At 37.0% G+C, this 26,478-nt stretch overlaps 1 protein-coding gene across 1 annotated transcript in view; it reads left to right on the top strand.

Annotated features, from left to right (window-relative positions):
- Window positions 1-207: 207 nt before the first annotated feature.
- Window positions 208-26,478, top strand: part of LOC144226736 (lipoxygenase homology domain-containing protein 1-like) — a gene marked incomplete at its 5' end in the record, with an annotated part of 224,823 nt that continues 198,552 nt past the window's right edge. The window contains 4 exon segments of the mRNA XM_077758257.1: window positions 208-294; window positions 3,683-3,815; window positions 11,207-11,358; window positions 15,560-15,638. Of these exon segments, the coding sequence (XP_077614383.1) occupies window positions 208-294; window positions 3,683-3,815; window positions 11,207-11,358; window positions 15,560-15,638 (451 nt within the window).

Raw genomic sequence — 26,478 nt, 5'->3', positions numbered from 1 at the left:
TACATCTGAGGTGAGTTCTCTGTGCCTTTTGGATTTTAACGTCTGTTTCCTTCCCCAGATTGGGGGAGTTCTCTGCTATAATTTGTTCCAGGACTCCTTTAGCGCCAGTTTGACCCCTTTTTTTGACACATAATGTCCTAATATGAGCTATTTTTAAATGGGTTTTGTTCAGTTACATTGAAAGACATTTTATTGGTTCCTTTTTAGATCGTGGTTGGAGATATTGGAACACTCTTTAAGATTCGTATTGGTCATACTAACTCCGGACTCTCCCCTTCCTGGCACTGTAAAGAGGTAAAGACATATCAAGACTCACATCCTTTGCAAAACCCCTCTGCAAATTCTGTTCAGCAGTTCAACGTCAAGGAGGCATTTCACACCTGTTATGAATTGATTGAGTCAAACCTAGAATCTCTTTTAGTCTGCGTATTTCTCAAAAAAAACAGTATCATATGTTCTGATTAATAATTTAACTCCTAATATCTTGTGGGAAGCACCTCAGCTGAATAATCCTTTTGCCTCTTTGCAAAGAAAAGGAAGTACTTGGGACTCTGTTTAAACTCTTCACTGTTGCTGCTGCTTCATCATTGTTGTCATCTTTTTTTTGCATGAATTATTATTATTTTTTTATTGAAGTACAGTTGAAATACAATGTTAAATTAGTTTCAGGTGTACAAAATAGTGTTTTGGGACTTATACTGCCTCTTGATACAGTTGCACTAGTGATAAAAAGGTGACTGGTGAGTGTTGTAAAAGTAGACCATTTGTATTGATGAAGTAATAATCTGTTAGACTTGAATGCCAGTTCTCAAATTTGGTCTATTCATGCTAAACAAATAATGCCACCTGAATACATTTACTTAGCAAAAATGGGCTTGAATTTTCTACCTTACTCAGAATTAAAAGTTTTACTAATTGCCATAATTAACAAAAAGTGGAGATCTTCAACAATGATCATCAAAAATCTTGTTTTCCATTTTTGTGTGTGGTGTATTTCCATCTTCTGTCTTTTCAAAATAAATGAACTTAGGTAAGCAAGTTTTTAAGATGCAAAGAGCATCTAGTCAAACTTCTGATATTCTTGGCAAACTTGTTCTACTGTTTTAAATATGTGAAGAAATTAATGAAAAATTTGTGGAAGATGAGGAATCCCTTAAAAATACTTTTATTCTATTAGCAGATACATATAGTTGTTAATAATGCCATCTTCTTTACGTTAAAGTCATAAGAATCCATGAAGGAAATTGAAAAAATAAAACTCACTTAATGAAAATATGAATGTAGAAGTTAGATTTCTTTTTTTTTAGTATTTTATTTATATCTGAGAGAGAGAGAGCAGGAGAGGGTCAGAGAGAGAGGGAGATACAGAATCTGAAACAGGCTCCAGGCTCTGAGCTGACAGTCAGCACAGAGCTTGACGCGGGGCTCGAACCCACGAACCATGAGATAATGACCTGAGCCGAAGTTGGATGCTTACCTGACTGAGCCACCCAGGCGCCCCTAGAAGTTAGATTTCAAAATTCAAAATTAATGCCTCACTTCTATATGAAATAATTCTCTTTTATGTTCTGGAGTTTTTGAAGTATGATATTCCAATTGACACTTATGTGATTATATATGATAATATATTTTATTTTTTGTCCTCTAGTAAGCTAACTTATGAAAATTATCATTAATCCTCCTGCCATCTGATCTGAGTGATAACCAATAAGAAATATTATATTCATTATATATATGCTTTTACATATTGCTTATACACACACAGACACACACACACACACACATACACACACAGACAGCTGGGATGTTGAGATAGTGGTTGAGTGATCTGAAAATATTTTATAATATTGCAGAGGAAAGACAAAAAGTTAGGTTGAACAGGGGTGGCTCAGTCGGTTAAGCGGCCAACTTTGGCTCAGGTCATGATCTCACGGTTCGTGGGTTCGAGTCCTGTGCCGGGCTCTGTGCTGACAGCCAGCTCAGAGACTGGAGCCTGCTTCTGATTCTGTGTCTCCCTCTCTCTCTGACTCTCCCCTACTCACGCTGCCTCTCTCTCTCTCTCTCTCTCTCTCTCTCTCAGCAATAAATAAAACATTAAAAAAAATTAGGCTGAACATTCCTGTTGTCTTTCTGTGGCGATCACTCTCTGTGAAGGCAACTTGTTTGCCTGAGTGTACATGGCTGTTTTTAGTACTGGTGAGAAAGAGAGATGTTCTTGATTTAAAGTCTTATTCTAGACAGGTAAAGCCTTTATATAATTTACTAACTTTGCCAAATTACATTGCTAGATAGTGGGCTGGGAATTTTCTGTTCAATTCTTATAGTTTAGATGTTTAACGTTTAAAATTTAAAATTTAAAGTAAGCCAACTTGTGCCCATAACTCAAATGGATTTGAATTAAAACATCTACTCCATTATAGCAATAATGATACACTATTTCCACACCTATAAAATAATCACATTACTTTTAGGACTTCAATCTTCGTTCTTTCAAGTTTAGTTAAGAAGAGTACAGAATAAAAAGTTTCAAATGGTGGTTTATTTTGTATTTCTCAGGTGATTTGCCTTGAGCTTTACTTAAAGTAACCAAGTCAAATAGTGCTGTCAGCAGCCTTGCAAGCCAATGGTAATTCTGGGTGATTTTTAGGAAGCCTTTCTAAAAGTGTGATTGTATCAAAATCACACAGGGTGTGAATTTATGAATGCAGATTTTTGGACCTTACCAAGATCCACAGAATTAGTAAGTTTAGGAGTCAAAAATCTACTTTTTTTTATATATAAATATGTATTTTATTTTATTTTACAAATAGTTTATTGTCAAATTAGTTTCCACATAACACTCAGTGCTCATCCCCACAAGTGTCCTCCTCCATGCCCATACCCCTCCCCCCCACATTCAAAAATCTGCTTTTAAAAGAACTTGATTTCTTAAACACATTAAAATAGGAAATCTCTGATTAAGGCATTTTAAAGGCTATAAGATGAATTTAAGAAATAAAATAACACTCACTGAAACTTTTAAAAGAATAATTATGTACCTACTCATGAAAAGGTAGATTCTAGAATCAGAAATAATAATTTCTCCTTTTTAATGATTTTTCGTATTCATCTGATCCTAACAGAATTTATTAACACCTTTGTTTAACTACAGGATAAATGGAATAGATATAATATGGCATAATAGGTACCCAAATTAAGAATTATTGCCTAAATTTCATTCATTGCTGAGGACCCACAGAGGAAACTATAAGTTTGAATCTGTAGGATGTGAAATCTAAGCTCATGCTAACATTTTATAAAGTCATTTTGAAATGAAAAATGTATTACTAAGAGATTAGAATAGAAAGTAATAGGTTTTTAAAAATTAGAAATATCTCTTTTTAAATGGGAAAATATTGATGAAAATTAGAAAGCTTGGGAGGAAATTGGCATGTTTAGAATTTCAGTATAAAGAAATTAAAAATAGAAAAATTTCAAAATAAAGAAAAGAAATGCCATTTTACTGGATTTGGCAATAAAAGTAGAAATTAGCACTTTTCTTGTCAAGTATTCAACAGCTTCTTGTATTAAAAAAAGTAACACGGTCTTCTGTGAGCTAAGTGTCAGGCTGGGATGAAAGCGTTTATTTGACTCTGATAAAGTATTCCTACATTTTTCACAAGAAATATTGTTGCTACTGTAGATACAGTTGTGGAACATGAATTCTGGAAAAAAGTTTTATATACCTGTTCACCGCTGGTTAGCACGAGATCAAGAGGATGGCGAAATCTGTCGAGAATTTCCAATTGTAAACAAAGGACAACCCATGCTTCCAGGTAGGGAAAATCCAACTATTCAGCTCCAGGCAGCACAGATTAAACTTGAGGCCCAAGTGCTGAAGGACAGGGAACTCGATAAGTACATATTGCATAAATGAATAGATGAACAAATGAATGATTAAACAACTGCTCATTTCTTACCAGTTGTCGCTGCTGCTGTGATGTAACTGCATCTCAATACGGCTTAGTTGCTTCATGCGCGGACATTAAGGAATATGTTTTTGTCAACAGTTAGCCCTGGAGGGAGGTCAAATGAAATGCCTCTTAATCAAAACAAGAAAATTAGTTTTTAAAAGGCTCTGAGAAAATTGAAAGCCCAATAATTAATCCAGGGCTAAGAAATGCAAGTCAATGTATACTTTCCCTACCATCTTCTACCTGATTTTTGAAAATTTTTCTACTCCTAAAGGAATGAAAACAGAACTGCTCAATGACTTTTTAAGCATTTGACCAAAAGCAGAGGCGTGTTCAAGCCTTATGTAGCCATGACTGAGAACTAGGCTCTGCTCAGGGTTAGAGTCACTGTGTGCTGCACTATTCGGGGCGACTCTGTCGGTAAGAGCTGTTTGCTCTTGTGTCTGCTGGCCTCTGTTTTGGAAGAGAATAGGAAAACAGTAAATAAGAATTATTAAATTGGTAATTTAAGTTTTAAATGAGTAAAAATAAGTTTTTCTCCAATCCAGAATATTTTCAATCCAAACTGTGATATCTTAGTTTTCTAAAGCAATAAATTATAATAAATATTACGTGAAGATTAAGACGAGTTCCATAATGTCGTATAATCTATCATTAGGCACATAATAACCTGTGTAACTTTTTTAGGAAATGTAGATAAGTAAAACATTTGCAGAGGCTGTTGATTCTTTCTTTTTTTTTTTTTTTTTAATGTTTACTTATTTTTGAGAGAGAAAGTGTGTGAGCTGGGAAGGAGCAGAGAGAGAGGGAGATACAGAATCCAAAGCAACTTCCAGGCTCTGAGCTGTCAGCACAGACAGAGCCTGATGTGGGGTTCGAACCCATGAATTGTGAGATCGTGACCTGAGCCGAAGTCAGATGCTTAACTGACTGAACCATCTGGCACCCTGATTCCTTTGTGGTTTTTAACGAAGGTGTAATAAACTGTTAAATTTTTGAAGTTAAAATATTTTTGAAAATATATGAATAGTTCCATTTGCTGAAAAGTGAAGGCTTGTATGAGCATTGTTCTCACTGTTCATAAGCATTTTTATCCCCCTTTATAAGTATTCTCAACATTCTTCTTCAGCAGCCTGTTTACTTCACCAAGAAGGAGACATGGGCTGGGTGTCCTTTTCCTACCTATATTAGTCATGATGAAGGGGTCATTTTTTGTCTCATATTTTAATTATAAAATTGTGTTCATAGGAGGCCTCTTCTTCAAATACGTACTCACTTCCCTTGCTTTGTTTGTAGTACTTGATACTTCTAGTTTATTAATAAACATTACCCTCCCCAACTTTCTTCGTATGGCTTGGAGGAATCTCTTATGTCTTCTCTGTGCTATCTGTACCCTCTTATGTGCTGTTAATAAACTTGATTAGCCTTTAATTATCTAAATCTCATTGGTAGGCATAACAAATGATAGCTGATTGTAGCCATATTTTTGTTTAATACTCTAGCACAGATTGGTGCCATGTATGAAATATTGTCATTACAGACAAGTAGCAGCTTTCTCTCAGGATAGATACATCAGTTCTAGATGGTATAAATAAGGAAAGACTGGATTAGTGTCTCTTTTGGTATGTTCAGTATCTTTGAGTCCATAGTTAGGGCAATATTTATCATTTAAGGTGAAAAAGAGCCTAAAACTGTTTGCCTGGTTAAGCAGTACACTATCACATGCACCTGAAAAAATGTTTTATATTTATGGAATTATTAGTGGATAAAGGTTGCTGAGACAACCAGAGTAAAACGGGACTTTCTCAGGCTGTGTGAGGTATTTATTTTTAATCTTATCTTTTTTTTTTTAAATGTTTTATTTATTTTTAGGAGAGGGAGAGAGAGACAGTGTGAGCAGGGAAGGGTCAGAGAGAGAGGGGGTCACAGACTGAAACAGGCTCCAGGGTCTTAGCTGGCAGTCCGCACAGAGCCTGACGCGGGGCTCGAACCCACGAACCGCGAGATCATGACCTAAGCGAAAGTTTGACGCTTAACCGATAAGACACCATCTTATCTTAATTATGTTAACACAAACATAATAAAACTCACTAAACATTTTTAAGTGCACATTTCAGGAATATTAAGTATATTCACATTGTTGTACAATAGATCTCTAGGACTTTTTCATCTTACAAAACTGAAATTTTATGTCTTCTTGGGTGAATTTTGGCAGATTGTATGTTTCAGAATTGGTCTGCTTTATCTACGTTATCAAATATGTGAACATAGGGTTGTTCATAGCATTTCTTTAGTCATTTTAATTTTCCATGGGAACTGTAGTGACAGTTCCTCTTTAATTTCTGATATTAGGAATTTGTATTCTCTCTCTCTCTCTCTTTTTTCTCAGTTAGCCTGGCAAGAGGCTTATTGATTTTATCAGTCTTTTCAAAGAAGCAGGTTTTCATATCATTGAGTTTCTTCCTTGATTTCTTATTTTCAATTTCATTGATTTCTGCTCTAAGTCTTATTTCTTTACTTCTTGTCTTACTTTGGGTTTAATTTGCTCTTCTTTTTCTAGTTTCCCAGGGTGGAAACATAGTGATTGATTTTAGACATTTCTTCTTTTCTAATGTATGCATTTAGTGCTCTAAATCCCTCAGCATTGCTTTTTCTCCATTCCACAATTTTTGATGTGTTTTTATTTTAATTAGTTTCAAAATATGTTATTTATCTTTATTTTTTAAAGTCAAATTAAAAAAAATTGTAATGTTTATTTATTTATTTTGAGAGAGAGCGAGCACAGGCAGGGCAGGGGCAGAAAGAGAGGGAGAGAGCATTCCAAGCAGGTTACATACTGCCCGCACGGAGCTGGACACNTCCAGGCTCTGAGCTGTCAGCAAAGAGCCTGACACAGGGCTCGAACTCATGAGTCATGAGATCGTGACCTGAGCCACCCAAGCACCCCCTTTAATTTTTCTTAACATATATTTCTTAATTTAANCACGGAGCTGGACACGGGGCTCAAATTCATGAACCGTGAGATCATGACCTGAGCTGAAACCAAGAGTCGGTCACTTACTGGACTGAGCCACTCAGGCACCTCAGGTTCAAAGTATTTTAAAATTTTGTTTCAGATTACTTCTTTGACCCATGTGTTATTTAGAAGGGTGTTATTTGATCTCTATGTATTATTGAATTTTTCAATTATCTATTTGTTACTAATTTCTAGTTTAATTATACTATAGAGTGAGAGAGGAAGATTTCTGTTCTTTTAAATCTGTTAATAACAGGTTTGCTTTATGTCCCAGACTGTGGTCTATCTGGTTGAATATGCCATATAACCATGGGAAGGATATGTGTTCTGTTGTCAGATGAAGTAATCTGTAGATGTGAATTATAAATGGTTGATAACATTGTTATTGAATTCACTTATGTCCTTATTGATTTCCTACCTGCTCATTCTGTCCATTTCTGAGAGAGGGGTATTGAAGTCTCCAACTATGGTAGCAGATACATCTGTGTTTCCTTGCAATTCTATCAGTTTTTGCCTCACATGGATTGATGCTCTGTTGTTAGGCACATACATATGAATATCATGTCTTCTTGGAGAACTGACCTTTTTATCATTATGTAATGACCTTCTTATTTCCTTGCTTTGATACCTGCTCTGGCTGAAATTAATATAGCTACTCCTGCTTTCTTTTGATTAATTTAACATGGTATATTTTTCTCCATCCATTTACTTTTATTTATTTATTTGTTATTTATTATTTATTTATTTTTAAATTTATTTTTGAGAGAGAGAGAGGCAAACCATGAGTGGGAGAGGAGAACACACACACACNAATACCCAGTGCTCATTACAAAGTGCCCTCCTTAATAGCCATTACTCATCTAGCCCATCTCCCACCCACCTCCCTCTATCAACCCTTAGTTTGTTCTCTATTGTAAAGAGTCTCTTGTGGTTTCTTTCCCTCTCTCCTCCTTGCCCCCCCCCCGCTCACAATATGTTCTTCCATTTTGTTTCTTAAATTCCACGTATGATTTGAATTATATGGTATTTGTCTTTTCTCATTGACTTATTTTGCTTGATATAATACATTCTATCTCTACCTATATTGTTGCAAATGCAAGATTTCGTTCTTTTTGGTGGCTGAATAATATTTCATTACACACACACACCACATCTTCTTTATCCATTCATCAGTCGTTGGACATTTGGGCTCTCTACATAGTTTGGCTGTTGTTGATAATGCTGCTATAAACATTGGGGTGCCCTTCAGGTCTGTATTTTTGTATGCTTTGGGTAAATACCTAATAGAAGAATTGCTGGTTTGTAGGGTAGTCCCCTGTTTTTCGTGTTTTGAGATACATCCATACTATTTTACAGAGTAGCTGCATCAGTTTGCATTCCCAGCAGCAGTGCAAGAAGGCTCCTCTTTCTCAGCATCCTTGCCAACATCTGTTGTTTACTGTGTTGTTAATTTTTGCCATTCTGACAGGTGGGAGGTGGTATCTCATTGTGGTTTTGATTTGTATTTCCCTGATGACAAGTGATGTTGAGCATCTTTTCATGTGTCTGTTAGCCATCTGGATGTCTTCTTTGGAAAAGTGTCTATTGTGTCTTCTGACTATTTCTTAATTGGGTTGTTTGTCTTTTGGGTGTTAAGTTTGCTAAGTTCTTTATAGATTTTGGATCTATCTGAACAGATCAGATATGTCATTTGCAAGTATCTTCTCTCATTCTGTAGGCTGCCTTTAAGTTTGTTGATTGTTTCTTTCACTGTGAAAAAGCTTTTTATCTTGATGAAGCCCTAATAGTTCATTTTTGCTTCCTTTCCCTTGCCGTCAGCGCCGTGTCTAGTGAGAAGTTGCTCTGGCTGAGGAAAAAGAGATTGCTGCCTGTGTTCTCCTTTAGGATTTTGATGGTTTCCTGTATTACATTTACATCTTTCATCCATTTGAATTTATCTTTGTGTATTGTTATGCCTGATTCGCGAGTCTCCTGAGACCCCCAAGGAGCTGACACCGATGGAAGTACAAAAGGGTCTTTATTACAATCTCAAGCAGGAACTCCAATGCACCCTGATGCAGTGGTGATGGTATGGAGCCCCGAACTCATGATCGCAGGGCTTTTTATTGTGATTACAGTGGAATTTGGGGTGTTCCAGCTTGCAGCCTCCTGGCAGCCTCCTGATAGGTACAGGCTGTCTTGTCAGCACCCGATTGGTTTGGCCCATCTGGCCTGACTGCAGACTGCCAACTGGAACGTCTTGGGATATAGGCACCTGTTTTAAACTGATTGGCTGTTGCCGTTGCTAGGGAAGCAACTAAGGGCAGAACCTGGGACTGGGTTCGGGCGGGCCTAGTTCGCTCTCAAGATGGAGGTTTATTCTAAAATGGAATCAGTTAGATTTAGGTATTACGGTATGATGTAAGAGAGTGGTTCCCATTTCATTCTTCTGCACTTTACATCCAGTTTCCCTGACACCATTTGTTGAAGAGACTGTCTTTTTTCCACTAGATATTCTTTCTTGCTTTGTTGAAAGTTAGTTGGCTATATAGCTGTGGATACATTTCTGGATTTTCTATTCTGTTCCATTGATCTATGTGTCTGTTTTTGTATTAGTACCATATTGTCTTGATGTCTATGGTTTTGTAAATAGCTTGAAATCTGGAATTGTGATGCCTTTGTTTTTCTTTTTCAGGATTGATTTGGCTACTCGGGGTCTTTTGTGAGTCCATACAAATTTTAGGGTTATTTGTTCCAGCTCTGAAAAATGCTGGTGGTATGTTGATAGGGATTGCATTAAATGTGTTGATTGTTTGGGTAGTATAAACATTTTAACAATGTGTCTTCTTTTAATCCATGAGCATGGAATGCTTTTCCATTTCATTGTATTCTCTTCAATTCCCTTCCTAAGACTTCTGTAGTTTTCAGAGTATAGATCTTTTATCTCTTTGGTTAGGGTCATTCCTGGGTATCTAATTGTTTTGGTGCAATTGCAAATGGGATTGATTACTTGATTTCTTTTTCTGCTGCTTCATTGTTCGTGTATAGAAATGCAACAGGTTTCTGCACATTGATTTTATGTCCTGCAACTTTGCTGAATTCATGTATTACTTTTGGCAAATTTTTGGTGAAGTCTTTCAGGTTTTCTGCATACAGTATCATGTTGTCTGCAAATAGTGAAGGTTTGACTCCTCCTTGATCATTTGGATAACTTGGATGTCTCTTTTTTTGTTGTCTGATTGCTGAGGCTGACTTTCAGTACTGTTCTCCTATGGAGAATGTTTCTATTTTTGCCTTAACAGGCAGTTCACCACTGGTTAGTTTCCACCTGTTACCTGTGGGCTGTGGTTCCAGTGTCCATTTAAAGCCTCTGTAGAGCTTTTCAGGTCTGCCCTATGTGGATACTATTCACTGGTGAATCTGGGGCCTTGGTGGAGATTTATCTGTTAGTTTAGATATCAAAGTCTTTGGTGTGCTGCATAGGATTAGAGTCATGTATCTTTAGCTTAAGGATGAGCTCAGGAGTTAAAGAGCTTTTGGGGTTTTCTTTTCTTCTATGACCCTCTTTGGTACTTTGGAGTTCCCTGGCTTCTAGTTTAGGTTGCTTAGCTGGTATTATGTTTTTCCTATTTGCGGTGCATGTATGCAGTCTTCTGTGTCCAGAGCTAAGCAGTGGTAGGACAGAGGGCAAAGAAAGCAGTGGAATTTGGCCTCACCCTACTGAAGCCCAGATCCTCTGAACAGAGGCAGACGTTCTCCCTCAGAGTGTGGGTTCCTGTGTGCTTCTGTGCTCAGGCACTGGCATGTGAGAGGATGAAGAAATGAAAGAGAAAATAAAATAGTGTAAACTCTCTACTGTCTCTGTATGTTAGGAACTTTCTTTCCTGTGTTTTAAGCCTGAGCAAGAGGGCTCTCCGGGATTCCTGTGTCTGAACTCCAGTGCTCATTTCCAGGTTTTCGGTGAACTGAGTCCTGGATGGGAGATGCCAGAAGATAAAAAATGATAAACACACTGCCACTTGGTAATCAAATTCTGGTCTTTTCCCTGAATCTTCCTGCTACTTTTTACTCTTCAGCATCTTCATATAGATGTCACAACCATTTGGTCAAGAGTTTATAGCTGTGTTCAGTGGGAGGGACTGGGTAGAGTATGTTATTGCAATTTAACTGGAGCTGGAACTCTTGATTACGTAGAAGTAATTTTTCTATCATATGAATAATGCTTGGCATATAAAGTTTATTTTTCTTCTGTTGTCAGTGACAGCATATGAAGTGCGTGTGGCCACAGGTGAGCTTTGGAACGCTGGGACATTAGCAAATGTCTACATTTCTGTCTATGGGGAAAAGGGAGATTCAGGATCCAGACAACTATTTCGATCAAAGAGCTCCTTCAGTTTTTTAAGAGGACAAGTAAGTGATAAAGTCCTTTGTTTGTTTTTTAATGTGGTAAAAAAAATAAATAGAATTTACCATCTTAACTGTTCTTGACTTCACAGTTCACTAGTATTAAATATATTCACATTGTTATGCAACAGATCTCCAGAAGTTTTTCATCTTGCAGAACTGCAACTCTATACTCATTAAACAACTCCATATTTACCCCTCCCCTCATTCCTTGGAAACCACCATTCTACTTTCTGTTTCTATAAATTTGACTACTGTAGATATCTCAAATAATTGGAATCATAAAGTAGTTTTTTTTCTTTTTAGTTTTAGGAGTAGAATTTAGTGATCCGTCACTTACATATAATACCCAGTGCTCATCACAAGTGACCTCCTTAATACTCATCATCCATTTAGCCCATTCCTCCCACCAATCTCCCCTCCTGCAACCCTGTTTGTTCTCTGTACTTAAGAGTCTTTTATGGTTTGCCATCCTCTCTTTTTTTTTCTTCCCCTATATCCATCTGTTTTGTTTCTTAATTCTTTGTATGAGTGAAATCATATGATATTTGTCTTTCTTTGACTGACTCGTTTCACTTGGTATAATACACTATAGCTCCACCCATGTTGTTGCAAATGGCAAGATTTGCAAATAGCAAGAATAGAAAACCCAGAAATGGATCTATAACTATATGGTCAACTAATCTTTGACAAAGATAGGAATATCCTATCTTAGAAGGAATATCCTATCTTAGAAGGAATATCCAATGGAAGAAAGACAGTCTGTTTAACAAATGGTGCTGGGAGCACTGGAAAGCAACATGCAGAAGAATGAACCTGGACCACTTTCTTATACCATATACAAAAATATATTCAAAATTGATGAAAGACCTAAACGTGAGACAGGAAACTCTAAAATCCTAGAGGACAACACAGGCAGCAGTTGACCTCAGCCAGAGCAACTTCTTATTAGACATGTCACTGAAGGCAAGGGAAACAAAAACAAATGTGAACTATTGAGACTTCTTCAAGATAAAAAGCTTCTACACAATGAAGGGAACAATCAACAAAGCTAAAAGGCAGCCTATGGAATGGGAGAAGGTATTTCCAAACTACATATCTGATAAAGGGTTAGTATCCATATCTGTAAAGAAGTTATCAAACTCAACACCCAAAAAACAAATAATCCAGTTAAGAAATAGACATAATAAGCAGACATTTTTCCAAAGAAGACATCCTGATGGTAATAGACACATGCAAAGTTGCTCAACATCACTTAATCATCAGGGAAATACAAATCAAAACTATAATGAGATACCACCTCACACGTGTCAGAATGGCTAAAATTAACAACACAGGAAGTGATGGATGTTGGCAAGGATGTGGAGAAATGCAAACCCTCTTACACTGTTGGTAGGAATGCAAACTGATGCAGCCACTCTGGAAAACAGTATGGAGGTTTTCTGAAAATTTAAAAAGAGGAAGTGTCCTTAGACTCTGCAATTGCACTATTAGGTATTTACTGAAAGGATACAAAAATACTGATTTGAAGAGGTACATACAACCCAATGTTGGTAGCAGCATTATCAACAACAGCCAGACTATGGAGAGAGCCCAAATGTCAGCCAACTGATGGAGAGATCTCTCTCTCTCTCTCTCTCTCTCTCTCTCCTCTCTCTCTCTCTTTCTCTATATATACATGGAATATTACTCAGCCATCAAAAACAATGAAATCTTGCCATTTGCAGTGACATCGTTGGAGCTTCAGTATATTATGCTAAGTGAAACAAGTCTTTCAGAGAAAGACAAATACCATATGATTTCACTTATATGTAAAATTTATTTGTTAGCTAACTAGAATTTAAATAAAAACTTGAAATTAAAAAATTTTCAGAGATCTTTATTTCTTTAAGTTTGGTTCCTGGAATTTATTTTGTTTTTCTGACTGGGCTATGTTTCCCTCTTTACGTGCCCTGTGATCTTTTCTTGAGATTTGGCATTTGAAAAACTACTATCTTACTTGTCTTAATGGACTGCAGTGTGAAGGGAAGACCCTCACGCATGAGCCTGGTTAGAGTTTCCAGGGCCTCTCATGCTTTTTTTTTGACTGTGTATCATTTCTGGTCTTATTTACATGTTTTTCCCTGTCTTAATTTCCCTAAGCTGCTTGCTCCTGTTGCTTCTCCAGTGCTCAGATTCTCTTGTATGCTGTCCGTGTCTTCCCGCTGTATTTCACAGCCTTTGTAGCTCTGACATGCCACAGCACTCTGTTTTCATGGACTTCCAAACTCTGCTGCCATTAGTACTTGAGTTAAGTGAGAGAGAATCAGTTCTTTGGGCAGCCCCAAGCCAGAGTTTTGTTTGCATTGTCTGCTCTTTTATTTCTGTCCCGAGAGAGGATGTAGGGTATGGAAGGTTTCCTCCCTGCTACAGTGCACTATGCCAAGTAGGGGGAAGGCTGTGAGCATGCAAAAAGTCACAAATTTCCCTACTTCTTTTGATGGTGTCCTTTTTTTTTTTTTATTATGCATTGGAGTGGGTACTGACGCTCTCATCTGGTGTCCAGAATTTGCACAGAAGTGTTCTAGCCTATATTTTATTGTTAAAGTGGTATCTCCATTGGGGAGTGAGGGCTTGGTTTTCTCTAGTCCATCATCTTGGTGAAGTCACTTCCTATTGTCTGATTTTTAAATCTAATTTTATATTGTTAAATGAGGTATACTATTATATAACAACTTTCTTAGAGAGTGACTTCTAAGGATAAAGTAAAATGTGTGAAAATGTTTCAAAGTGTATAATTTACTATCTACTGAAAACCTAATTTTTAAAAAATTTCTGGATTATTTTCAACAGATATGTACATCATATATTTTTCTTACATTTTAACCTATATGTAATTATCTTAGATTTTATCAAAAGAACTCTGAACGCCTTACTTCTACCCATATTCTGAATATGTAAACCTTTAGAGCACAAACATGAATAATTTTTATTGTAGCAGCACATTGGGACTTCAGGTACATGCTATAAATTTCCAATAATATTTGCACCAATATCCTAAAATTACTTTAGAAACATTATATTTGTCAATGGCTCATAAGCACTGATTTAAAAGTTCCATCCTTAGAAAGGTAAGAGTTGGTTGTATTCAAAGGAATGACAACTTTTAGTATATTTTATAATTATTGCCTTTATATTATTATTATTTGAAACCTCTATTTATAGAGAGTCCCCAAATTTATGTTTTCATAATGAAATATTGGCAAATGTTTCACAACATGGTGTGTGTGTGGGTATGTTCTACAGATTAATATTGTTTTACCTTTAAATAACTTAGACAGATTTGTGTGAGGGGAATAAGCTTAGGAATTCCCTGAGCTTGCACTGATGGGTTAACAAGGCATAAAGAATTAGAAAGCCACAGGATGTATACACTGAAGTTTGGATAAACAAGATTAGGTAAATAAGGTTGGGTAAACGGGACAAAGGCCCCCAGAATAGGTAAAGTAGGGCAGAGATCCCAGTATAGGACAAAGGTATAGGAATAGGGAATCGTAGGATGAAAACATCCAAGATGAGGTAAACAAGATTAGATATTCAGGGTGGAAATGCCCCCCAACTTAGTACCATAGCAGAAAGTGGTTTTCACAAGGACCAAATTAGGTAAACATGTAAATAGGGCTATAGAAGGCTGCAGGGCGAAGCTGCCCAGAGCAGAGCTACTTAGCAAAAGAAAGGTGCCTGTGGACCCTGAGGTGGCATGCTCGTCTTTCTTGTCCTCTAGGCCAGTTTAGGTAAACAGAGGTGGTGCCTCACGTCTGCTGTAAACAAATTCCCGCTTGTGCCAGGATTTTGTTTTGGGTTAACTCAAACCCCTAACCCCCCAGATCTTCAAAACCCCCTTTCCCTCATGTCCATGAGTTAATGTTCCTGATTTCATTGTTTCTTTGTGCAGGTCCATCACCGTGTTTGTAAACCTTCTCATCCTAATAAAAACAGAGCAAGCTCCCTTACTTGGGGCTCTTATGTTCTCCTGGACATTAAGCTCTCTTGCATTTTTAATCCTCCATCCTGCTTTCTTGCTGGACAAGAAAGAACTCTGTGACGTTTGTGTATTTACTTAATGATCCTGATTATTTTCACAATTTTTAGTGTATCTTAATTTATAATCTTGTAACAAATCAGACTCATAGTCCAGATGTAATAATACTTTTTTGATTTGTTACAGACTGACACCTTCTCCCTAGAAGCTGTGCACCTTGGGGCTCTGTATAAGATTGTCATAGGCCATGATGGACTTGGCCCAGGTAAGAGTCTTACATTGGTAGGTATTCAAGGTTTGATTCCTTTCTCGTCATGTAAAACTCTGTACAAATTTAGATAATAATTGTAGGAAACTTATAATAAATTCATCTTTAGGTATTGATGATTTGAAATTAAAATCTTGAAGCCAAATATTCTTTTTTTTTAAATATACAAGGGTATATTTATACAAGGGTATATAAATCAAGGGTAAAGGTGTACATATAATAATATGTGATTAGGAATAAAAGACTGAGGCACACTCCTACCATATGATGCAGCCATTCTCCTGTATCACTCTGTGAGTGATACAGAGTCCTGCACACAAATGCTCTTAGCAGCTTTTTTTTTCTGAGTTGATTTATTTATTTTGATGGGGGGTGAGGGGCAGAGAGAGAGAGAATCCCAAGCAGGCTCCGTGCTGCCAGCACAGAAGCCAACGCAGGGCTCGATCCCATGAACCATGAGACCACGACCTGAGCTGAGATCAAGAGCCGGACACTCAACCCAACTCTTGAGCCTCCCAGCGCCCCTCGCAGCAGCTTTACCAGCCAGTCCCACACTGTGTGGCACACTGGGATATTACTCAATAAAACAGAATGAGCTGAGACATACAATGAGATTCATCCATTTAAACAGAAGATACTTCGGGCCACCTGGGTGGCTCAGTCGGTTGAACGTCAGACTTCAGCTCAGGTCGTGATCCCACAGTTCATGAGCTTGAGCCCCGTGTCAGGCTCGTGCTGACAACTCAGAGCCTGGAGCCTGTGAAGCCAAATATTCTTTAAATTTTAAGTAGATGTGTATGTTTTTAATGACATAGACTTGTTCAAGGGGATGCTCTGCCTAGAATGCTCGAATGAGTGATGCATGAAGAGCGGGGGGAGGTGGGGGGATTCAGGGTCTGCATACTGTGGCACATGGCAGTGCTGTAGCCCTAGCATGGCACTCGTGGGCAGGGCATCCGTGTCTGCTGGCAGTGACACTCCAAGAAGTCCAACAACAATGCCAGCAGTGGCATGTTACCTGTTAAGGAGGCCGTGTTGGTCGCAAGTTCTCAGCCGTGTTGTCTGCTGCCACTTTGTATAGGCTTCTTCCTCAGTTTTCCCATCAGCTCTGTGAGTGACCTACATCTTTCCAGCAAATACGTTTTCTGTTACTGTGAAATAACCATAAGATAAACAGAATTCTTTAACAAAAGATAAGAGTACTAAAGTGTGCATACCACAATAAGGATAAAAAATTAAAAAGCATCAAATAAGAGGATAAGCTCTTTTACTAAAAAGTATCAATGCATAATTTTCAAAGTGTTAAGAAGAAAGTTTTCTTACCAGCATATACTGACAGTGTGTTTAAATAGTTAATGAGAGAGTCAGCACGGTGAAAAAATGGCTCACAGGAAGTTGCATGAAGCTGAAAAATATATTCATATAGTCAGTGAAAACAAAAAGAATGGTGAATAAGATTGATAAATTAAAAATGTGGCTAATCTTCTAAGACAGTAATACCTACCTGTTATGTTGTCTTTTCTCTTGGATGTAATTTGTTTATATTTTGACGAGACTCAAATCTTTTGCAGTTCATTTCCTGCCAGTTGATGTCTAATTTTACAATCAGGGCCCGAATACTGTACACTTCTGCAGGGAGTCGGGTGACTCTATGACAGGCTTGTGAGACTGTGCTCGAGTACAGCATTAGTGGGACATGTCAGTGTGCCCAAGCTAACACTTGCATGTCAGCTAATTCAGTTTTGTAAATATCTTTGGTGGGTCTGCTATGTACAAAGTGCTGTACTGAGTACTTTCTGTAGTAAATACAAGGATGACCAACATGGACTACCTGCCTGTTAGCCTACCAAGAGCTAGCAAGATGATTTTAAATCCTGAGAGGTTTGTAACAACATTTTGCTTCCTAATTATAGTTGAAAGTCCTGTCTTTTTTTCCTCCAAAATTCTGATTTTCCTAGTTTATCTAAATGGGATCTAAGTAACTGAGATACCATGCTGTGATGTAATGAAGAGAATATTAGCATCTTAGCCAGCAACATAGATTTGAATCTGTCGATTTTTTGATCCTGAGCAAATCACTTAACCTCTCTGAGTTTCAGTTCATCCTCTGTAAAATGAGATGATACCTCATATAGTATCATCCTTACATTATTGTAAGGATTACGTGAGGTTGTTTATGAATGGCAAAGCAGTATACATTTGACAGTAAATTATCAAGAAGTAGTCATTAGAATTTCTTAAATTACATTTTATTTTTAATTTAATTTTTATTTTTTAAAATGTGATATTTAATCTTTATTTACAGGACAGTGCAGTATATGAGATTCCACACAGAAATAGGAAACCCACTGAGAGGACCAGCTTCATACAATTTGTATAGCTGAGAATTGTTCAAGTATAGTTTCCATTCTAAAAAGTGCTACAATAACAAAACACATTTAAAAAGAATTCTTTGTAGAGAAACACTAAGACAGACTTACACCAAATATAGGATGCAACAAGCAACTTGATGCCTCAGCTGTGCCCTTTAAAACTTAAAGGTGTCATCCTACAAGTGCCCTCCTCCATGCCCATCTCTGGGGAGGAACACCGGGTGTTATATGGAAACCAACTTGACAATAAACTATTTGTAAAAAAAAAAAAAAAAAGTTAAAGGTGTCAGGAGGGCCATCCTGATCTTGGGATGGATGGCCTTCAGAGGTAGTTTCTGGCCCAACATTCTGATTTAAATTACATTTTAAATACCAATTCAATATGCTGTTTTGTAAGGTTAATCTGTTTTCTTTCTTTAAAAAATATTTTTTTAATCTTTTATTTGTTTCTGAAAGAGAGACAGTGTGAGCAGGGGAGGGTCAGATAGAGAGAGAGACACAGAATCTGAAGCAGGCTCCAGGCTCTGAGCTGCTAACACAACACCCATTCCGCAGCCCATGGACCAAGGAGCCGTTTCAACTTATAAGTCTTATTATTTTAAAAATACATGTCATAAGGCACTAGCTGCCATAGATAGTGATTTCTCTGAAAATCTGGGCAAAGTAAATTGGAAACCTTCTGGAAAGGATTCACCATTCTAGATGCCATTAAGAACACTTGTACTTCACGGGAAGAGGTCAAAATATCAGAATCAGTAGGAGTTTGGAAGACAGTGATTCCAATCCTCATGGACGACTTTGAAGGCGTCAAGATGTCAGTGGAGGGAGTGAGTGCAGATGTGGTGGAAACAGCAAGAGAACTAGAACTAGAAGCAGAGCCTGAAGAGGAGACTAAATTGCTGCAGTCTCACGACAAAACTTCTACCGATGACGAGTTGCTTCTTGTGGATGAGCAAACAGTTAGTTTCTCGAGATGGACTCTACCCTCCGTGAGGATGCTGGACAGACTGTTGAAATGACAGCAAAGGATTTAGGACATTACACAAAATTAGTTGATAAATCAGCAACAGGATTTGAAAGAATTGGCTTCAATTTTGAAAGAAGTTCGACTGGGGGTAAAATGCTACCTCACAGCATCGCATCCTACAGAGAAGTCATTTGTGAGAGTCGATCGATGTGGCAAACTTCATTGTCCTGTTTTTTTAAATTGTCAGAGCTGCCCTAGCCTTAGCGGCCACTACCCTGATTAGGCAGCAGCCACCAACACTGAGGCAAGACCCACACCAGTAAAAATATTACAACTCACTGAAAGCTCATATAATACCTAGCATTTTTTAGCAATAAGGTATTGTTTAATTAAGGTACACATATTTTTTAGGCAGAATGGTGCTATACACTTAAAAGACCACATAAGTTTTATAGGCACTGGGAAATCAAAAAATTCGTTTGATTCACTTTATTGTGATATTTACTTTATTGTGATAGTCTGAAGACTGCAGTATCTCCAAATCACACCTATACTTCCTCCACAAAAATTCCCAGGCCCATATTTAGACAATTTATTAAACAACTTCCTCAAAAACACTGCATTATTTCCACTACACAGAGATTATTAAGTTAGAAAAGCAAACCTACTACCATATACCCAAAAGAACATAATACAATTTCGGAATGTAAGCTGAGTCTCACAGTTACAGAAGCACAGCAGTTTGTAAACATGCAATACACATATTCATACGGTGTAGTTTACAGTCTTAACAGAAGGAAGAACTACAGTCACATAATGTAGGGTACTTCAACAAATATGTCTTTGTTTTGGTGCATTACCCCTCCAACATTTCTTCCTGTGTTTAAACTTCTCTCTGCTAAAAAATGCTACCATATTTTTGAAAAATTTTATCATTTTTAATCAAATAATATCCTTTTCATTCTACAGAGGCTCTCTCTGAGATGTTATTCAAAGGACTGGAAGCTAAGAAAATTATGAGACCATTAGTAAATTTTAACCACTGAGATCCTCACCCTTGATTATGACAGGAGGCGGTAATTTATCCAGTTACCCAACAAGTGTTGCCAAATTTCTCTGCAACATAAGTCTACTAGAATTTATTAAGTAACTTCAATGTTCTTCACCTCTTAAAAACAAATGACTCTCTGAGAGATTCTAATTAAGACTTTCCAAGAGAAAAATTTTTTTTTCCAAGAGAAAAATTTTTAATAGCAATAGCGAAGTAGTAGTTTGAGACTATTTCAGAAAGTATCCTTAGCATGTTATTACTTCTTGAATTATAAAACGGATGTAAGTTAAAAATAAAGTATTTTTAAGCTGTAGTCATCAAGACAGTATGGTACTGGCACAAAAACAGACACATAGGTCAATGGAAAGTATTTTCTTTATGCTTTTTAATTTTTAAGTTTTAATTTTAGAGAGAGTGAGAGCCTGAGCAGGGAAGAGGGAAGGAAGGGAGAGAGAAAGAGAGAATCTTAAGCAGGCTTCTTGCTCAGCATGGAGCCTGACATGGGGCTCGATCCCACGCTGGGATCATGACCCACGCTGAAATCAAGAGTCAGACATTCAAGCAACTGAGCCACTCAGGTACCCAGAGAAACTATTTTCAGTTACTGTGGAGATGTACCAGTTAATACTTTATTAAATTAGTAGAAATACCCTAAAAAAATCTACTTTCACCACTTTTATTCAACAAGTATTGGAAGTCCTAGCCAGGTCAACTAGGAAGGAAAATAAAAGGCATCCACATTGGAAAGGAAGAAATAAAACTGTTACTATCTGCAGATAACATAATGCTATTTATAGAAACCCCTAAACACTCCACCAAAAATTGGTAACTAATAAATTCAGTAAAGTTGCAGGATATAAAATCCATATACAAAATTCTGTTGCATTTCTATGTGATTAATAAGAAAATTTCTGAGGTGCCTGGATTCAACAGTCAGTTAAGTGTCTGACTTCGGCTTAGGTCATGATTTCACAGTTCATGAGTTCGCGCCCTCGGTTGGGCTTTGTGCTGACAGCGCGGAGCCTGCGGCCTGCAGCCTGCTTTGCGTTCTGTGTCTCCCTCTCTCTCTCTGGCCCTCCCCTCCNAGTTCGCGCCCTCGGTTGGGCTTTGTGCTGACAGCGCGGAGCCTGCAGCCTGCAGCCTGCTTTGCGTTCTGTGTCTCCCTCTCTCTCTGGCCCTCCTCTCCCCCTTCTCACACTCTGTCTCTCTCAAAAATAAATAAACATTAAAAAAAGAAACTTTCAGAAGGAGAAATTTAAAAAAATCCCATTTACATTTGCATCAAAAAGAATAAAATATCTAGGAGTCAATTTGATCAATGAGGAGAAAGACCTTTTGCTGAAAATCATAAGACATTGATGAAAGAAATTGAAGAGGACACAAATAAATGAAAGATATTCTATGCTTATGGATTGGAAGAATTGTTCATACTGTTAATGTTAAAATGTTCACACTATTCAAAACAGTCTACAGATTCAGTGCAATCTCTATGAAAATTCCAAAGGCATTTTTTACAGAGTAGAATGAAGAATCCTAAAATTTGTTTGGAACCATGACAGACTCTGAGTGGCCAAAGTAATCTTGAGAAAGAACATCACACTTCCTGATTTTAAGCTATAACACAAAACTATAGTAATCAGAAAATAATGGTGTTGACATAAATGAAGCAGAATAGAGAGCCCAGCAATAAGCCCACACTTATATGTTTAATTTACAACAAAGGAGCCAAGAATATACAATGTGGAAAGGATAGTCTCTTCAGTAAATGGTGCTGGGAAAATTGGACTGCCACATGCTAAAGAATGAAATTGCACCACTATGTTACAAAAACGTAACTCAAAATGGATGAAATATCTGAATGTAAGACTTGAGAGTATAAAACTTCTAGAAGATAATATAGGTCGTAAGCTCCTTGACATCATTCTTGGCAAAGAGTTTTTGGATTGACACCAAAAGCAAAAGGCCTCCAATGCAAAAATAAACAGGCAGGACAACATCAAAATAAGCTTCTGCACAGTCAGGAAAATCATCAAAAAAATGAAAAGGCAACCTACAGAATGGAAGAAAATATTTGCAAATCATATATTTGGTAAGTGGTTAATATCCAAAATATATAGATAACTTGTATAACTTAATAGCAGAAAAATAAAGGCAAAAACACCCACAACTGCTCCTTCACCTACAACCCAAACAATGCAGTTAAAGAATGGGCAGAAGATCTGAAAAGACCCTTTTCTAAGGAAGTCACACAGATGGGCAACAGGTACATGAACAGGTGCTCAGCATTAGTAATTATCAGGGAAATGCAAGTCAAACTCACGCTGAGACAGTGCCTTACACCTGTCAGAAGGCTACCATCAAAAAGGCAAGAGATGACAACTGCTGGGAAGGATGTATAGGGGATCTTGATGCACTGTTATGAGACCGTTAATTGGTGTAGGTACTATGGAGAGCAGTGTAGACGTTTCTCACAAAATGACAATAGAACTCCCATATGATCCAGCAATCCCACTTCTGAGTATAGAGCCAAAGGAAATGAACTTATGACCTCATAAGCATAGATATATTCCCATCTTTATTGCAGCATTATTCACAGTTAACCAATATGTGGATACTATCTATGTGTCCATCAGCAGTTGAATAGGTAAAGAATTGTGGTTGATATATAGGATGAATATTATTCTGCTCTAAAAAAGAAGAAAACCCTACCATTTGTGACAATGTGAACAAACTTCGAGGACATTATTGAGTGAAAAAAGACAGAGAAAAATAAATACTGTATGATCTCACTTATATGTGGAATATAAAAAAGCTGAACTCATAGAAACAGTAGATTGGTTGTTGCTAGGGGCGGGGTGGTAGGGAAAAAGAGATGTTGATCAAAGGGCATGAACTTCCAGTTATACGAGGAATAAATTCTGGGCATCTATTGTATAGCATGGTCATTCTAGTTAATAATACTGTATTATATAATTGGAAGTTTCTCCGAGACTAGATTTTAAATATTCTCATCATAACAATAACAACAAAAAATGTAAGTATGTGATGTGTTAAGGATGTGTTAACCAACCTTATTTTGGTAACTATTGAGCTATATATATATATTTCATATATATATATATTTCATATCAGTAACCTTATTTTGGTAACTATTGAGCCATATATATATATATTCATATATATATATTTCAAATCAGTATGTTGTATACCTTAAATTTTCATAATATTCTATGTCAATTAAATCTCAATAAAGTTGGGGGAAAACAAGTTATGTAAGAAAAAAATTGAGAAAAATGAGAGAAAGAAAATAATGAAGACAAAAATAGAAATCAAAGACTGAAAACAGAGAAACAGAATTGATGTCATGTATATGAATGGATTCCTAAGGGACGAAAATATGAGCACTCACATAATAAGACAACACTGAAGAGTCTAGTGAAAATGTGAAGAAAATACACACCAAAATAAGATATAGTAAATACAGTACAAACACATACTAGATAAAAGTTTTGAGACAGTTATATACAGTTTTGGTTAAATATATTTGAAGCTCTGCATGAACTGGATGATCATTTAAGACAAATTGAAGAAATTTAGCCTAAGAAATTATGAATGACCCAAGAAGGCAAATTTGACTCAATATTGACCAAAGAAAAAGTAGAAAATAATGGTAATCGATAATGATAAATTTTTTTAGAAGACTAATCTCTTTCCTCTGTTTCTATTTGGATTTACTGACACTTTCTCTGAAATGTCCATGAAGCAGACATTTTCAGTGCTATATAAAATGTCCCAGATTATGGAATTGGAAACTTCTAAGCAGACTTAATGATACTGAAACCTGAAAATGTACAGAATATAGAATATGATTTAATGCTTCTTGCATTATCTTCTATTATGTTCCCAGTATGAGCAAGAATGCCTGCAGACCTCAGAGGATCTGAGGAATTCTTTAAAGGAATTCTCTTTTTGCTTACCATAGTCATCTTTTATAATGAAAATGCAAGCAAATATTTTTTTGATAATTTTTCCACATTTGTTTAAAAATGTTTGCTATGGTTTGAAGGTTTGTGCCCTCCCCCACCCCCCCATTAATATGTTGAAATCTTAAGGCCTTATGCAATGGTATTAGTAGGTAGAGCCTGTGGGAGGTGAAGCCTTTAGGAATGCTCTTTATAGAAGTGGCTCTAGAGGGAGAACCTGGTGTCTTTCACCTTATGGGGACACAGCAAGAAGGCACTAGCTATAAACCACGAAGAGAGCCCTCGCCAGGCGACTATGCTGGTGCCTTGCTCTTGAACTACCCAGCCTCCAGAACTATGAACTTCTGTTTTTTATAAGCTAGCCAGTTTGTGGTATTCTGCTATAGCACTCCAAGCAGACTAAGACAGTATTTTAATTAAGCAGTTAAATTTCTCATTTCCCTTTCCTGCAAATATTCTAATAAAATTGACATCTTACTCTGAGGATTTTCACAGTTACACAATGTTGTGTGTCCCGTAGTGTTTGTTCTCCAGAAGAACAGTTGTAAATCAGCCTTACTGATAAATGTATGTGCAGACATCCTAAGTTAAATGTGTACAAAATGAATCAAGAAGTATAATAAAGGAATAATACATAACAACTAAGTAGGTTTCATGCCAAAAAACTGAAAGATATTTCAACATTGGAAAATCTATTAATGAGGGGTGCCTGGGCGGCTCAGTTGGTTAAGTGGCCAACTTTGGCTCAGGTTGTGATCTCACGGTTTGTGGGTTTGAGCCCCGCGTCAGGCTCTGTGCTGACAGCTTAGAGCCTGGAGCCTGTTTTGGATTCTGTGTCTCCCTCTCTCTCTCTGCCCCTCCCCTGCTCATGCTCTGTCTCTCTGTCTCTCAAAAATAAATAACCATTAAAAAAATTTTTATAAAGAAAATCTATTAATGAAATACATCACTTCAGAAGGGTTAAGGAGAAAAATTGTTAACAGCCCAATAATACTATTATTAAAAGTTCTTTGAAAATTTGGAACAGAAAAAATATTTTAAAATAATGTAACTCAAGACAATTATTTAATAAACAATGGGATCCAAAAATGAAACAATAATGATTTCTTCATTATGAATATAGGCATTCTTGGAAAGCATTATAAATATGTTTTCCGAAACAATTATAGTTTTGGAAAGGAGAAGGCAAAATTATTGCCTACAGGTGATAGAAATGTCTATTAATATGCAAGGAGTCTCCACTGAAAATAAAAAAATAAAATTTATAAAGTGACTAGAAATTAAATCAATATACGATTACTTGAGTCTAGTTTTCTTATATAGAAAATACAAGATATAAAAGATCTTAGAGTGGTGGAAAAAAATACATATGTAATATTTATATGTAATAATTAGCATCAACAATAAAAAGTACATTCCCATCTGACTTATTAGACTTGCCTTGTCTGAAAGCCATATTGAGAGATAATAGGGAGTTCTAGCCAAGAAAGTTTGATTTATAGGTCCTGTGCCTGTTTCGGATTAAGTGAACCTATTTGTTCTTTACAAATTATTTACCAGTGATCTCAGCTAGTTTTGTAACCCATTTCTTGTTGGTGATACTCCAGTAGCAGCGTGTGGGGGGTGNGTAATAATTAGCATCAACAATAAAAAGTACATTCCCATCTGACTTATTAGACTTGCCTTGTCTGAAAGCCATATTGAGAGATAATAGGGAGTTCTAGCCAAGAAAGTTTGATTTATAGGTCCTGTGCCTGTTTCGGATTAAGTGAACCTATTTGTTCTTTACAAATTATTTACCAGTGATCTCAGCTAGTTTTGTAACCCATTTCTTGTTGGTGATACTCCAGTAGCAGTGTGTGGGGGGTGTGTTTTGTTTTGTTTTGTTTTGTTTTGGAGGGTTTGTTTTGGTGAGAGAGGTGAAGGTTTTGTGTTTCCACATATTTAGTTTAGGTCCTCGCTGTGTCTGTAGTGCACTAGCTGTAGAAGGAGTTGAGACTTTTGTTTGATGAACGACAGTGCACCAGGTCTGTGCATTTGGTTAGGCAAAAACAATCTGCTGTGAGATTCATTTTATGTAAGATCTCAGACTACAATGGAGAGAATCTGCTGCTACAATGGAGAGAATCTGCTGCAGTGTTTTTTTTTTTTAATCTTTAACATTTATTCATTTTTGAGAAACAGAGTGTGAGCAGGGGAGAGGCAGAGAGAGGGGGAGACACAGAACCTGAAGCAAGCTCCAGGCTCCGCACTGTTAGCACAGAGCCTGACGCAGGGCTCGAACTCGAGCTGTGAGATCATGACCTGAGCTGAAGTCGGATGCTCAGCTGACTGAGCCACCCAGGCATCCCTGCAGTGGTTTCTTATAGAAAGACTATGGTTTACTCCAAAATCAAGAGAGGAAATAAGTGAGTTGGGAAGAGATGGGGATAATAATACAGATACACTTACTAATTTTGACCAA

This window comes from Crocuta crocuta, unplaced genomic scaffold (genome assembly GCF_008692635.1).
Source record: "Crocuta crocuta isolate KB4526 unplaced genomic scaffold, BGI_CrCroc_1.0 scaffold338, whole genome shotgun sequence".
Taxonomy (NCBI): domain Eukaryota; kingdom Metazoa; phylum Chordata; class Mammalia; order Carnivora; family Hyaenidae; genus Crocuta; species Crocuta crocuta.
This window is presented reverse-complemented; position numbering and strand designations above follow the sequence as displayed.